The following is a 16,164-nucleotide window of genomic DNA, read 5'->3' on the forward strand; positions in this document are numbered from 1 at the left end:
AACATAATAAATGATTTATCCTTCTATCAAACACGAATGTTCCCTGGATCAAATGTCCTATTTTAATTATGTAATTACTTTATATTTATTTCTAACGGGTGCAGCGGAGCGCACGGGTACGGCTAGTATTTAACTATATTGCATATCATTTACTGTAAGATCTTGAAACGTCTTTGGTCCTTCCATTCCTCCTTCATTATAACCCCTGTGCTTGGTGCTGAGGCACGTTGGAATTATAACAATGCTGTCTTTAATATAGACAGACCTACCGCCTTGTGTTGGTGGAACTGATTTAAATACCGATATATTGATATTCCAATATATTGCAAATCTAATTTCGATAATCGATATATATTATTGCACAACATATATCGACATTTCGAACGATTATCGATATATCGCTATTTCCGTAAGAAAATTGCATTTTCAGGTGCATTTACTTCGTTACAATAAAATTACTTAAATTTTAATATTCCTTTTTACCATTGAAATTAACACCATAACAGTCACAAACATAAATACAAAATTGTAACAATAAACAATACATTTTCAATACCATATGATGTAAGTCCTAACCTAAATCAAAATTATGGTGGAGGTAAGGTGAGCTTAAATGGTATAGTGGGAAAGAATTAAGTGAACTCTACATGGGTCAGTATTTGATATTGGAACACGATTCATTAATTTTTCTAATTTTACATAGGATTCAATCCAGGACACAGATATAATGTTCTTTTCTACCTAACAACGTAATCATTTTTAAATGTAAATAAACAGAACTTCTAATTGTTTTTAAATGTAAGTAAACCGTACTTACAATACAGTATTTCTATAATAAGTTTCCATAGCAAGTTATTGTTACACTGCAACTTTCCAAACAACAATGTTTCTCTATTTATAAACCTAATACAACACAATGCCATTTGTGCTCAAGTCTTCTTTGAGAACTTTAGTATGTTATAGGTTGTACACTAGCAATAAATTTTAATTGGAACTCTTAATATGCATGGATACATACATAAAATTATGGAGAGGTTTGGGATGTATAAGAAACCTTATTTGAAACTTACATAATATTTTGAAAAGTAGAGAAAATCACGTTCTTTAGATTTGTTTATAATCAAACTGAATGTAATTCTAAGTGATTCTGCTGTAGTTGATTGACAACTTATGTTCCTCGAACGTAAGATGGTGGTGAAAATTATATTAATCTAATTTATTCAATCCAATGTAAGTTACAGTAGTAGAATCCAAACAGGTAAATGTAGTCTATTTTGATGCTCATTAGTTAATTATAAACAGATAATCAGGATATAATAGTAAAGACAGTAACTCGTTTGTTTATTGATCCGTGACAACGTGCGGTCGTGGGTTAGAATCCCGCTTGGGCTGAGGGCTGTTCATTGTGTTCGGGTTTTCCCGCATTTTTCCCCAACACTGTAAAACGAATATACATATGGGCGAATCCAAAAATGCATATAGAGTGTTAGTTGGGAGGCCGGAGGGAAAAAGACCTTAGGGGAGGCCGAGACGTAGATGGGAGGATAATATTAAAATGGACTTGAGGGAGGTGGGATATGATGATAGAGACTGGATTAATCTTGCACAGGATAGGGACCGATGGCGGGCTTATATCAGGGCGGCAATGAACCTGAGGTTTCCTTAAAAGCCATTTGTAAGTAAGTTGTAAGTAAAGTAATCCACGGCGATTCGTTGGGACTACATACAATATATCACCTTACACTGCCCGATCAGTATTACAGGTATTCACTTTATCATCATCATCATCATCATCATCATCATCATCATCATCGTCATCATCTTATTCATTTTTTCATATTAATCTCCAAAGGAGAGCGTAATGATTTATCATTTTAACTTAAATGTTTAAGCACAATACGCATGTAACGTATGGTTTTTGGTTTAACTAACATTCGCGTATGAATATAATGGTTAAAAATTGAACTGAAAACCATTCAAAACACAATTCCACTGCTACCCGATCTGTTCACAAAAATGACCTGTGTTTATTAGATTCAAACGTAACCTCTGATCACTGGACAGCTGAACAAAAGTGGCTAATATTGCTACTTTTTATCGGATTAAAATTGAAAATGGACTATTTAAAAAAAAAATTTTTAGAGTTTAATAATAATAATAATAATAATAATAATAATAATAATAATATAAATATAATGTTATAAAACTGGCAAATCTCGTAAATAATTGTTGGTATTATTAGATTGGGAACACTTATAACCACTATTTCCCCCATCATTCCGTTCGGAACACAACTAGCAATTCTTCACCCTAATGCAGTAAACCACGGAAATTCCACGAGGATGGAAGTTGCATTCTAACAGTTAAACCTCCCCTGGTTCGAATCGGCGCTTATTCCGTACTTTAATCCAAGGCATGCTGTCTTAAACCATGTAATGTGCAGGACGGTTAGCACATTAATATTGAAGTTAAAAAAATAAAATAAATATTTGCTAACGCTATGGTGCAGGACGGTTAGCACATTAATATTGAAGTTAAAAAAGAAAATAAATATTTGCTAACGGTGTGGTGCAGGACGGTGAGCACATTAATATTGAAGTTAAAAAAGAAAATAAATATTTGCTAACGATATGATGCAGGACGGTTAGCATATCAATATTGAAGTTAAAAAAGAAAATAAATATTTGCTAACGCTGTGGTGCAGGACGGTTAGCACATTAATATTGACGTTAAAAAAGAAAATAAATATTTGCTAACGGTGTGGTGCAGGACGGTGAGCACATTAATATTGAAGTTAAAAAAGAAAATAAATATTTGCTAACGATATGATGCAGGACGGTTAGCATATCAATATTGAAGTTATAAAAGAAAATAAATATTTGCTAACGCTGTGGTGCAGGACGGTTAGCACATTAATATTGAAGTTAAAAAAGAAAATAAATATTTGCTAACGCTGTGGTGCAGGACGGTTAGCATATCAATATTGAAGTTAAAAAAGAAAATAAATATTTGCTAACGCTGTGGTGCAGGACGGTGAGCACATTAATATTGAAGTTAAAAAAGAAAATAAATATTTGCTAACGATATGATGCAGGACGGTTAGCATATCAATATTGAAGTTAAAAAAGAAAATAAATATTTGCTAACGGTGTGGTGCAGGACGGTTAGCACATTAATATTGAAGTTAAAAAAGAAAATAAACGTTTGATAACGATATGGTGCAGGACGGTTAGCACATTAATAATGAAGTTAAAAAAGAAAATAAATATTTGCTAGCGATATGATGCAGGATGATTAGCATATCAATATTGAAGTTAAAAAAGAAAATAAACGTTTGATAACGATGTGGTGCAGGCCGGTTAGCACATTAATATTGAAGTTAAAAAAGAAAATAAACATTTGATAACGATATGGTGCAGGACGTTTAGCACATTAATATTGAAGTTAAAGAAGAAAATAAATGTTTGATAACGATATGGTGCAGGACGGTTAGCATATTAATATTGAAGTTAAAAAGGAAAATAAATATTTGCTAACGCTGTGGTGCAGGACGGTTAGCACATTAAGATTGAAGTTAAAAAAGGAAATAAATATTTGCTAACGGTGTGGTGCAGTACGGTTAGCATATTAATATTGAAGTTAAAAAAGAAAATGAACGGTTGATAACGCTGTGGTGCAGGACGGTTACCATATCAATATTGAAGTTAAAAAAGAAAATAAATATTTGCTAACGCTGTGGTGCAGGACGGTTAGCATATTAATATTGAAGTTAAAAAAGGAAAAAAAACGTTCGATAACGATATGGTGCAGGACGGTTAGCATATTAATATTGAAGTTAAAAAAGAAAATAAACGTATGATAACGATAGGATGCAGGACGGTTAGCATATTAATATTGAAGTAAAAAAAGAAAATAAACGTTTGATAACGATATGGTGCAGGACGGTTAGCACTTTAATATTGAAGTTAAAAAAGAAAATAAATATTTGCTAACGCTGTGGTGCAGGACGGTTAGCATATTAATATTGAAGTTAAAAAAGAAAATAAATATTTGCTAACGATGTGGTGCAGGACGGTTAGCACATTAATATTGAAGTTAAAAAAGGAAATAAACGTTTGATAACGATATGGTGCAGGACGGTTAGCATATTAATATTGAAGTTAAAAAAGAAAATAAACGTTTGATAACGATATGATGCAGGACGGTTAGCATATTAATACTGAAGTTAAAAAAGAAAATAAGCGTTTGATAACGATATGGTGCAGGACGGTTAGCACATTAATATTGAAGTGAAAAAAGAAAATAAATATTTGCTAACGCTGTGGTGAAGGACGGTTGGCATATTAATATTGAAGTTAAAAAAGAGGACAAACGTTTGATAACGATATGGTGCAGGACGGTTAGCACATTAATATTGCAGTTAAAAAAGAAAATAAATATTTGCTAACGCTGTGGTGCAGGACGGTTAGCACATTAATATTGAAGTTAAAAAAGAAAATAAATATTTGCTAACGATATGATGCAGGACGGTTTGCATATTAATATTGAAGTTAAAAAAGAAAATATACGTTTGATAACGATGTGGTGTAGGACGGTTAGCACATTAATATTGAATTTAAGAAAGAAAATAAACGTTTGATAACGATATGGTGCAGGACGGTTAGCACATCAATAATGAAGTTAAAAAAGAAGATAAACATTTGATAACGGTATGGTGCAGGACGGTTAGCACATTAATATTGAAGTTAAAGAAGAAAATAAATGTTTGATGACGATATGGTGCAGGACGTTTAGCACATTAATATTGTGACAGCGACGTGAGAATCGAACTCACGACCAGCGTCCCGCATGAAAGCAGATCGCACAGGCTCCACGGAACATTGAGTGACGTCGCGCGGTGGAGAGAAGAGAGAGGGTGTATTACGTCACGCGACGAGTCTGCGCGCGCAGCTGCTACTTAACACAGTGAATGTGGAACGACCTTCTCGACTATTCCAGAAGTCTGTCGATGTAGAGATATCGAGATAATTCTCTACACACCTGTAGAAGGTTCTCGCAACTATGATTTTGCTATAAAAGAGCAGGCGCCAGCGAACTCGAGCAGTTTTCAGTTTCAGAGTTTTCAGTTATTCAGTCAGTGAGAAAGCCAGAGCAAGCAAGCCAGCCGGAGTTCGACTCGAGTGTGCGTCCGCATCTGCGTCAGCATCCGAAGGCCTGAGTTCGAGTGCAGTGGACCGCAGTTGGAGGGACCTGAGTTCGAGTGCAGTGGACCGCAGTTGGAGGGACCCGAGTTCGAGTACAGTGAACTGTCTCTGAAGGTCTGTGGTTCGAGATACTGTGAACTCGAGTGACTGAGATAGAAGAACTGTGAATTGAGAACTGGTAGTTCTGATTTGTAAATAGTGCTTTGTAAATATTAGTTAAGATTAACAGTTCATTGTTGTGCGTAATAGTCCAAGTAAATTGTCATTGTCGTCGGTGGAGTGCTATAACGAATACTGTGTTGAGTGAAGATCCAATTGTTGACGAGAGCGTTTAAGGTGAATTGTAGAAAGGAATTATTGTTGTGACGAATAAATTATATTGTTGTTACTAATAAAACTTACAATATTGAAGTTAAAAAAGAAAATAAATATTTGCTAACGCTGTGGTGCAGGACGGTTAGCACATTAATATTGAAGTTAAAAAAGAAAATAAACGTTTGATAACGATATGGTGCAGGACGGTTAGCACATTAATATTGAAGTTAAAAAAGAAAATAAACGTTTGATAACGATATGATGCAGGACGGTTAGCATATTAATACTGAAGTTAAAAAAGAAAATAAGCGTTTGATAACGATATGGTGCAGGACGGTTAGCACATTAATATTGAAGTGAAAAAAGAAAATAAATATTTGCTAACGCTGTGGTGAAGGACGGTTGGCATATTAATATTGAAGTTAAAAAGAAAATAAATATTTGCTAACGCTGTGGTGCAGGACGGTTAGCACATTAATATTGAAGTTAAAAAAGAAAATAAACGTTTGATAACGATATGGTACAGGACGGTTAGCACATTAATATTGAAGTTAAAAAAGAAAATAAACGTTTGATAACGATATGGTACAGGACGGTTAGCACATTAATATTGAAGTTAAAAAAGAAAATATATGTTTGATAACGATATGATGCAGGACGGTTAGCACATTAATACTGAAGTTAAAAAAGAAAATAAATATTTGCTAACGATATGATGCAGGACGGTTAGCACATTAATAATGAAGCTAAAATAGAAAATAAATATTTGCTAACGATATGATGCAGGACGGTTAGCACATTAATATTGAAGCTAAAAAAGAAAATGAATATGGGTACACGTATCAGTATATACACTGTCACAATACGATGAAAGATTCTGATATTTCCAAGGTTTTTCACAACGTGAACTAGCGACAAGTTAGTCGCAGTAGTTGGTAACAATGGAAACTGGATCAATTGCAGAAGGGGGAAGAAGTGTATCGACTTCCCCGTGGAGCAGCACATAAATGTACATAAATACGTACTTACTACGTACCCATATCTGTAGCTTGACCCGTTTGTCGTGCCGGAAAACTGTCTTCACCTTGAAGTCGATGCCGACGGTAGACACAAAAGCCGACGTGAAGGAGTCATCCGCGTACCGGAAGAGGAACGAAGTCTTTCCCACGCTGCTGTTGCCGATGATGAGCAGCTTGAACATATAGTCGAAGTTCTGGTCCGCGGCATCTTTCTGCCACTTGGGGTCTTGTCCTCCTGCCATCTGCACAGAAAAAGACAGAGGTGTTCATATCTGCGCGACAAGCACGTTATCGGAAGTGGTGAGCTTGCGTCACGACTTACACAACTCCCTTTAACAGCTCTTGCGGTATCTACAAGAAATATGTATGTTCAGCTGCCCTGCATTTTACTGAATTTCTAGTTTTTCACTATTCACTAATGACATGAGAGAGGACGAACTGATGTAACTTCTGTTGAAATGAATGCTGGAACTACTGTACTACAGTGATAATAATAATAATAATAATAATAATAATAATAATAATAATAATAATAATAATAATAATAATAATAATAATAATTCAACCAGCAGGACATCATACAACAAATTTTGATGCGGAAATAATGGCTATTCATATCTCACTCCAACACCTACTATACAGAATACATAAATTTCAAAATGCTGTCATTCTCTCTGATTCTAAAGCAGCATTATATGCAATAAATTCATATACAATGATGTCAATCCAAATTAAAGAATGTCATAAAATGATCCAACAACTTCAAAAACTACAGAAAATAATTCAATTGCAATGGATACCTGCACATTGTCGAATTGCTGGAAATGAAACTGCTGACTTTCTTGCCAAAAAAGGATCCAATTTAATTCAGAATACAAATACAAGCCTACATTTTACATCCATCAAAAGACTAATTAAAAATAAATATAAAATCAAGCAAAACCAAGCACTATGTACCAAAGCCAAAGATAAAAAATGGAGCATTTTAATAAAAAAACCAGAAATTATTCCAGAAATCCCACGTAAATCTGCAGTAGCAAAATTCAGACTGCTTACAGAACACGATTATTTGGCCAAACACTTGAATAAAACAGGAATTTACACAAATCCAAATTGCCCTCTATGCAACAAAGAAGAAGAAATGACTGAAGATCATCTCATAACCTGTGAAGTTCTACCTGATGGATCCACCACAGAGAAATATTGGAGAGCAAGAACGCTAATGGCTTCGTTGCCAAAGCCCGGCATTAGATAACAACAACAACAACAACATAATAATAATAATAATAATAATAATAATAATAATAATCAGGGCCGCCGAGAAGGAGGGGCAAAAAGGGCGAGTGCATATGGGCCCGTGAGCAATAAGGGCCCGTCCGATTAAGTGAGTCTGATTACTTTTTATTATTATGAATAATTATTCGTAGATACATACGAGTACTCTAAAATTTTGTAAGAATATTTGTTACCGGTACATAAATTTGACGTATTAACTCAACAACAGTAGAATTAATGCAAATTACCACTTCATATGTAAATATTTGACTTTTATATAATAGAATATTGGTTTCCCGCATTAACGTTCACTTACACGACACTTGAGAGCCCCTGGCATTTGCCTGAACTATGTTCCCGTCGCTTGTATCGAACACGTTCAATTATTATTTATTGGATGGCCCACCACAATAATATGCTAGTGGATTCTTCCAAACCGAAGTCACAGGAACACGTTTCCTTTTCAGTACATTGTATGTTTCGTGTCGAAACTTTCGTCTTTTCGTTGTCGTTTGTCTAGTAAATTCTGTTCATTACCGTTACCAATTAGAGTTTAATTGCACAATGGACAAGTGCAGACTTAAGTCGGGAGCTGAGAAACACAAGGAGAGACAGTAAAAACTAGAAGTTATGACTGCTTGAAAAGTTTGGTCCAGGGAGCATCAGTTTTTGGTGTAAAGATAATTAATTCGTTTGGCGTTTTTCTTGATTGAAATTACGAAATAGTGTTTCTGTGCTTAACATTTAAACTTGAAAAATATTATGAAGACATTAACAAAGAGATCAGTGATGAGCCGAAATATTTAAAATCATTTCATGCATCTAATTTAGAACCAACCCCACTGAAACCTATGAATCTCCTAAATAGTCTGAGGGAATTCAAACTGGTCAGTTTATTTCTAAATATTTGCATAGCCATTAGAATATTCTATATAATTCCTGTGACAATTGCTGATGCTGAAAGATCCTTCAGCAAAATGAAGAAAATAGAAAATAGAAACGGTAAAGAATGTGTCAAGGACGACAGAGTAACCTTGGCCTCCTTAGTCTGGAGAGCTATCTTGCTAGATTTTAAAATTTTGATGATATAATTGATGACTTTGCATCAATGAAGTCAAGGAGAGTAGTTTGCAAGTTAGAAATTACAGGTGTTTAGGAATAATGTTTTATGAATATAATATTGTGCTATTGTGAAGCTTTGCTAAAAGGTTTCATGTAATAAAAGTGTATATTTTTAGGTTCATATCTATGTATGGAGTTATCTTTTATTTATTTTCCAAATAATTATTATGGTTAGAATAACTGGCAACTTGTAATTTGGTCTGAGAACAGTATTGCATAGGGGCCCTTAAATTCTGTCAGCGGCCCTGATAATAATAATAATAATAATAATAATAATAATAATAATAATAATAATAATAATAACTCAAGAACAGCTGGAGTTGCTATTAATTTAATTTCGACATAACAACAATAATGTAACAATTAAACAAAAAATTCTGTGAAAATAAAATAATCATTTCTGACTTTAAAAAGTAACCCAACATAGGCTGTCCTAACTAACTAACTAGGCTAACCAAAAACTTAATTAACGTAACAAATGTCCGAGTGTCCGTAACGACAAATTCTTGTAAGATGTCCAGTTTTAGCTTCCTGAAATGTTGCAATAATTTTTGGTGTTAGATCTGTGTGGATAATATACAGTAATTGGATGACTATATTATTATTATTATTATTATTATTATTATTATTATTATTATTATTATTATTTAACGACGCTGTGTCAACTATGGGGTTATTTAGCGCCGATGGGATTGGTGATAGCGAGATGGTTTAGGCGAGATGAGGTCGAGGATTCGCCTTAGATTACCTAACATTTGTCTTACGGTTGGAAAAACCTCGGTAAAAAGCTAAGCAATTAACCCAAGTGGGAATCGAACTCGCGCCCGAGCGCAACTCTGGATCGGCAGGTAAGCACCTTAGCCGACTGAGCTACGCCGGTGTATTATTATTATTATTATTATTATTATTATTATTATTGCTGCATTTCAGGCGCTTTTCAGCAATTACTCCTATAGCAATCGTGAAAAATATTATTTTCTTCAAGAGTCACACTTCATACCCTCCTCCTCTTCAAAGTCTTAAAGGAAATACAATCTGTAAATGATTTTTTAACTGTCCTTGTTTATGTATGTATATAATAATTACGCCACAATTTCCTTTTTCAATCAGTTATTCAATTACTCTCTGTCAACTACGAGATTATCGGGTGTCGATGGAATTGCTGAAAATGGGGCCGTTTTGGCGAGATGAATCTGAAAGTTGTCCGTGGCATTACCTGATATTCGTTTTACAGTCAAGGAAGACCTGATAAAAAAAAATCCAACCAATCAGCCCAATTGGGATTCTAACCAAACACGGAACGCCACTGGCTGTCACAATTTCTTTGAGATGTGAAACACATGTTAAATAAAATTCAATGCCCATTTATGAACTTGTCAGCTGCTGTAACGCCATTTTTAAGCTCTGGTGCACAGAGTATATAATGACACTGAGCTTTGATTGCAGTTTCCCGTAATTTTAATTCTTTTTTTTCATTCTAAGCAGAAAGTTATACCACAGTCTAGTATATGCAGTCACGAAGCTCAATAGGTAGTAAATATGCATCCATAGATAGTTGCTAACCACTAGGATCGCTACTATCGCCTCATTACAGAAAATGCGAAATAGTACCTGCACGGTCTATTGTTCCTAGTACCCTCATAAACTCAAGTTTCGTGACTGTATATATTGTGGTTATACGGTATATCTTCGAAACTATTAATGTTATATGCATGATATATGGTATACACATACTTTAGGCTATTAAACAATTTTTACCTATAACAGAAATCGTTATTTTGTTGTATTTGAAAAATATACCTCCATATTTCTCTAAAAGTAGTACTTACTTACTGGCTTTTAAGGAACCCGGAGGTTCATTGCCGCCCTCACATAAGCCCGCCACTGGTCCCTATCCTGAGCAAGATTAATCCAGTCTCTATCATCATATCTCACCTCCCTCAAATCCATTTTAATATTATCTTCCCATCTATGTCTCGGCCTCCCTAAAGGTCTTTTTCCCTCCGGCCTCCCAACTAACACTCTATATGCATTTCTGGATTCGCCCATACGTGCTACATGCCCTGCCCATCTCAAGTAGTACCTATAAAATTCATTCTTAGAATGTAATAAAATTGTATATCTTAAAATTTCGAAAACGAATATCAAAACTGTGCTCTAGACATTTTAAAAGGCGTGCTTTAGGAGTAAAATGTCATACAAAATTTGAATTAATCTTTAAAATGGCCGAGATAGGCCTATATCAATTTTAGTGAATTACTGCGTTATGATATTATATTTTTCTAAATCTGGGCTCCAATTTATGTTTCAAAAGCTAATCTCAAATCCAAGTTGTTGCAGAAATGATATTTCTATATAGGCCTACCAGAAGTGAAAACTGTGCGTAAATTAGGAAAACAAATTTAAATTTAATCATCCTCTCTCCTTAAATCGTCAAAACTGACGAAATTTCAACTTAGCAGACGGGAAAAGAATGGCTTTGACGGGTGACGGATTTTCTGACGGAAATTTTGATTTACATAATCTTTTGATCGTTTTAGTTGCCGTAATTTTTAAATTTTGTGGGATTTTATAAATCTATTTCAGGATGAAATATAAACATTAACCAGTGGTAGTGGAAGAAATACGGCAAGTCTAGATCTGCTACTTAGTGATATTCCGTAAACTGCCTTCGGTAACACTGCGTAATAAATAATCGCGTTTGTAAATTTATTTAGCTGATTTTATAAATGTTCTCATATTTTACAAATTAATAAGATTACATTGTGTAACAGAGTTTACAAGTAGGCTGATTGTAATCTTTTAATTTTAATTTCTACAATGTTAATTTGTAATTTGTTGAAATTGTAAAAGAGGTTCTTGGTCATGTAATAGCATATCGTGAAAGAAAATACAAGACAATAAACGAACATTTCCTGAAGGAAAGAGAAATGCCTTCATATCACCTTAGGAGAGCAAGTGTCTGTAGGTAGAGCCTAAGAGATTTGTAAAAAGAAGGAATTATGCAAAATGCAGAGCAGAGGCCGTTTCACAATGTTTACAATTCTTGTACATTTTAAAGTTTTTTTTTAAATTATAAACTTCTTGTTGACAATCCAAGGTCGTGAAATGAAACTTTACAAAAGGAAGACAAATCTGGTACAAATGACATTTTGCATGCGTACTTTACTAGTGATTTGTTTCATAATGAAGGAATAACTTTAAAAAGTCCACACCTGTGGAATAACGACTAGCGCGTCTGGCCGCGAAACCAGGTGGCCCGGATTCGATTCCCGGTCGGGGCAAGTTACCTGGTTGAGGTTTTTTCCGGGATTTTCCCTCAACCCAATATGAGCAAATGCTGGGTAACTTTCGGTGCTGGACCCCGGATTCATTTCACCGGCATTATCACCTTCATCTCATTTAGACGCTAAATAACCTAAGCTGTTGATAAAGCGTCGTAAAATAACCTACTAAAAAACTTTAAAAAGTGTAAATTTTACTTTTAAAGTTAGCACATTTCATATAATTGTCTTTAGATGTGTAAAGTTAATAAGATTAAATTGTGAAATAGGGTTTAGAAGTATTTGTAATCTTTTACTTGTGATTTGTATATTGTTAATTTGTTAACATTGTGAAACGGGCTCCAGGAGAACAATTGAGACATATCATAGAATACAGTTTTATCATGGAGTTTAAATGTTTACAGAATGTGATTGCGGTATTATACCTACGTAGTACTCTGCTAGATTCAGAAACTGACACCAGCTTCAGAGGTCTCCGTTGGCTAGGTGTTGCAGAGGTCGGCAAAGAACCCCCTGGAGAGAATATTCTCATGGGGTTGTAGACTGCACTGGTTTCCATTGGTCTGTTGCTGTGATCATGGGGTTTGGGAGATTGTGTGACATGATGACGACGTGTTCGGGCAACATAGGGCAAGTCTATTCACCACCGATTTTTGTTCATAAAAAATTCACACGACTCGCTGTTGTTCGGCATGCAAAACTGAAACTCTAGGCTATCGACCTGCGAGGTAGCAGTGATATTAAAATATAATATCAGGAAAAGCGTGTTTTACTTTCTGTGGAGAAAGGGAACTTAAATAGTAGAAATTCCTTAAGAACTCTTAAAGCATATGGGCTATTCCATCTCAAATCGACCGAAATATAGAGAAAATTGACCTTGCAATTTTTAAATACAATGAAACTTTTTCTGTCCGTAGACAACTATGATACAATGCTTTGTGCAAAGTTTGAGTCATCAGAACTTCATAGTGTTAAAAAAAAAATATTTTAATTTATCGTATTTTCATAAAATTAGCAAATTTAAACTGTTGTGGCTCCGAAACCCTTTCACCCAATGGTCAAAATCATGGTTTATTTTGATGCTGAAAAGTTAAAGTTTATGTTGACGTGTAAACAGTTTTTTCTTACTTTTTATGGAAATGGAGAAATTTAGATTTTTCTTAATTAAGACACCTTTGCCCACGAAAAAATATTTTTAAAATATATGGTTAGATTCCGTATTGAAAGTACAAATAAACACGTATTTTTTACTGGTGCAACGTTAATAAGAAAGTATTGAAAAATCAAATAAAGAAAATAAATAGTACGCGCGTGAGCTAACCAGCTGACTGTGAGGCGGGAGCTAGCCTAGGCAAGCAAGGCCAGGAGACATAAACATGTGATGTTTCGTCTAGTAGCGCATAGCTGGGCTAGCTTTATCACAGGTTTTCATAAACACGGGAGTAAAATGACGCCCAGCGCTCGCTTATCTTCATCTCTCGGCCAGTGCGTGCTGTGTTGCGCCTTTCAAGTCTAGGCGTGTGAAAATAATTTATTTAATACCCCCGAAACTTATTGCCGTGACACTAAGCAAACAATGCGAATTCCTCTTAATAATGCGAGGTTTTTTCTCAATATTTTTTTACATTTTTACAAATGGGGAAAAAACCTAAAACTAAGTAAAATCAGATTATCTGTCTCTCTGTATACAATAAAAATAAGGATTATTCTTATCATAACCTACCAAATGTCAGCTTCAAAATAGCTCTCGTTCAATGTTTGCAGTAAATGGTTCCAGAGTTCTGAGCGCTGAAAGAGGCTTGTTTTTCTAAAATACGCTGAATTTGTCGCTCAACAATACGAAAACCGTTTGACTTTCGATAGTATATTTTTGAAAATGCACTCTCCTCAGCACTTGTATAAATAGGGAAAAAAATGAGAGTATAAAAAAATGCGAGGTTTTTTACTGATCGATTTCATATGGAATAGCCCATATACAGGATCTGGCAATTGGTTCTGTCGAATTTCAGCATACATGCAGGATATTGCTTGAACAATATAATTTATTGGCATGTAATTAATTTTTGAAAATGACACATTTTAATTGCTTTCCTCAGCATCGGAAACCCATACTACTCCCAAGACTTCACCCCAGCATATTTTTAACCACTGCAGATGCCAGGTGATATATCGGGAGGAAGTGTGTGTTGGTCAAATGACAGAGGGAAACAGGAGTACCTCTAGAAAAACCCTCTGCATTGTCTGCTTTCTCCACCACAAATTTCGTAGTTACACACTAACAAATTTATGTTTCTCTGCATGGGACCATGAAACTTTTAATAGATATGCGTGCAGATATATGAATTTAACATTTTTTAGAAGATTCAGGTGAGATTTGTAATTTTTATTCATGTTTTCACATTTGAAAAAAAATGTTCATAATTTATTTTCTTCTCATCGAACCTCGAAACCTATGATAGATACTGGTGTAGACAAACGAATTTAACACTTTCTGAAAGAAATAGCACAATCGGTTCGAATTTATAGATTTTATTAACGTTTATACAAATCGAAAATGCGGTATTTTATGGTTTGTTGCAATTTTACCAGGAAATCGTTCATGAAACTTTGCAATAAACCTGAGGTTTCGTTGACTTCTTGAATTTCTGTCTGTATCCTATTTTTCAGATCCGGATACAGTGTGTCTGGTTTGAAACACCCTTTCTCCTAAGTATTCTCACAAAAAAAATCACAGCTGAAAGATCAGAGGATCAAATCGTCCGGTTATATCGCCAAACCGAGAAATTAAGCGTACAGGAGAAATATTTCTCAACTGTAGCGTGTCTCTGGCAGTATGGGCCGTTGAAGCCAATTGTGATCCGTGTTGAACGCATCTCTGAGTAGTATCTGTAACATTTACCCGATACACTTCACTATTGATTGTAATAACTCTCTAATTTTCATCTTGAAAATAGTAGGGACAAATGATGACCTTAGCAGAAACAGCACTATGGTACCTTTTCACTGTGTATTGGCAGTTCATGCAGTGCCTAGACAACATTTATTTGTTGCTGTTCTCATTAAATTTTACATTTCTGCCAAACTCGTCAGAAACAACGTGTCATGAACAATTTCAGGGTAAGATGCAACAAACCATAAGATACCGAGGACATAATATGAAATGTGTCACTTTAAAAATGAGGACATGCCAGTAAATTACATAAGCCATATTCTGTGTTATTTTGATACTTATGAACGTTTAGGGCAGCAGAATCAGCTGTCGGACCCCGTAATTTAACGTGAAACCTATGTACGTGAACGACCACAAAATAATTTAATATTATCAGAAAATGCAGGCTCTAAATTTCCAAAATTTGATAAGGAAATAAACTCACAATTGGACAGAAATTACAAGGTACTACAACAAGACTTATTAGAAGTTAAATGTCTGATAAAACTATACAAAGGATTACTAATAATATTTTTCAGACCAGTTTTATCAAAGTATGAAAAAAAAAAAAACAAACACATCTGCAGTTGCATCATTTGGTAACCATAACATTGTTATGGTCTCTCTGACATTTTTAATATTTTTCCTGCATGTAATAAACAGTTATTTCCGAAAAGTAGACTACTCTCAGACATGTAGAGTTGTCTATTTTAATACAATTAATTATATATTTGTCCTATATAAAATATATTAAAATTTACATAATGTTATGTGACCTAATTTTTCTATTTTTAAAGAAATGTGCATTATTGTAGTCTACCTTTTGCATAAATGCATGTTAAATCAGAGTACAAATTTTCAGAATTCTATCTTTAATGGTTGTGGAGTTATGAAATAATATACGTGAAAATTTTAAAATTTTGGAAAATTTAATGTAAAGTAAAAAGTGAATTCTAAAAAATATTATAAGCAATCTTATTTTTATAGTTTTATCAGGTATTTAAGTTCTATAAGTC

The 16,164-nt window shown here is 34.3% G+C and overlaps 1 protein-coding gene across 6 annotated transcripts in view; it reads right to left on the reverse strand.

Annotated features, from left to right (window-relative positions):
- Positions 1-16,164, reverse strand: part of Rab3 (RAS oncogene family member Rab3) — a 436,095-nt gene that overhangs the window by 89,146 nt on the left and 330,785 nt on the right. For all 6 annotated transcript variants that reach the window (XM_069818901.1, XM_069818900.1, XM_069818898.1 and 3 more), the window contains one exon: positions 6,556-6,780. In XM_069818901.1, coding sequence (XP_069675002.1) covers positions 6,556-6,780 — 225 coding nt within the window. The remainder of the gene's footprint in view (positions 1-6,555; positions 6,781-16,164) is intronic.

This window comes from Periplaneta americana, chromosome 2, assembly GCF_040183065.1.
Source record: "Periplaneta americana isolate PAMFEO1 chromosome 2, P.americana_PAMFEO1_priV1, whole genome shotgun sequence".
In the NCBI taxonomy this organism is placed as follows: Eukaryota; Metazoa; Arthropoda; class Insecta; order Blattodea; family Blattidae; genus Periplaneta; species Periplaneta americana.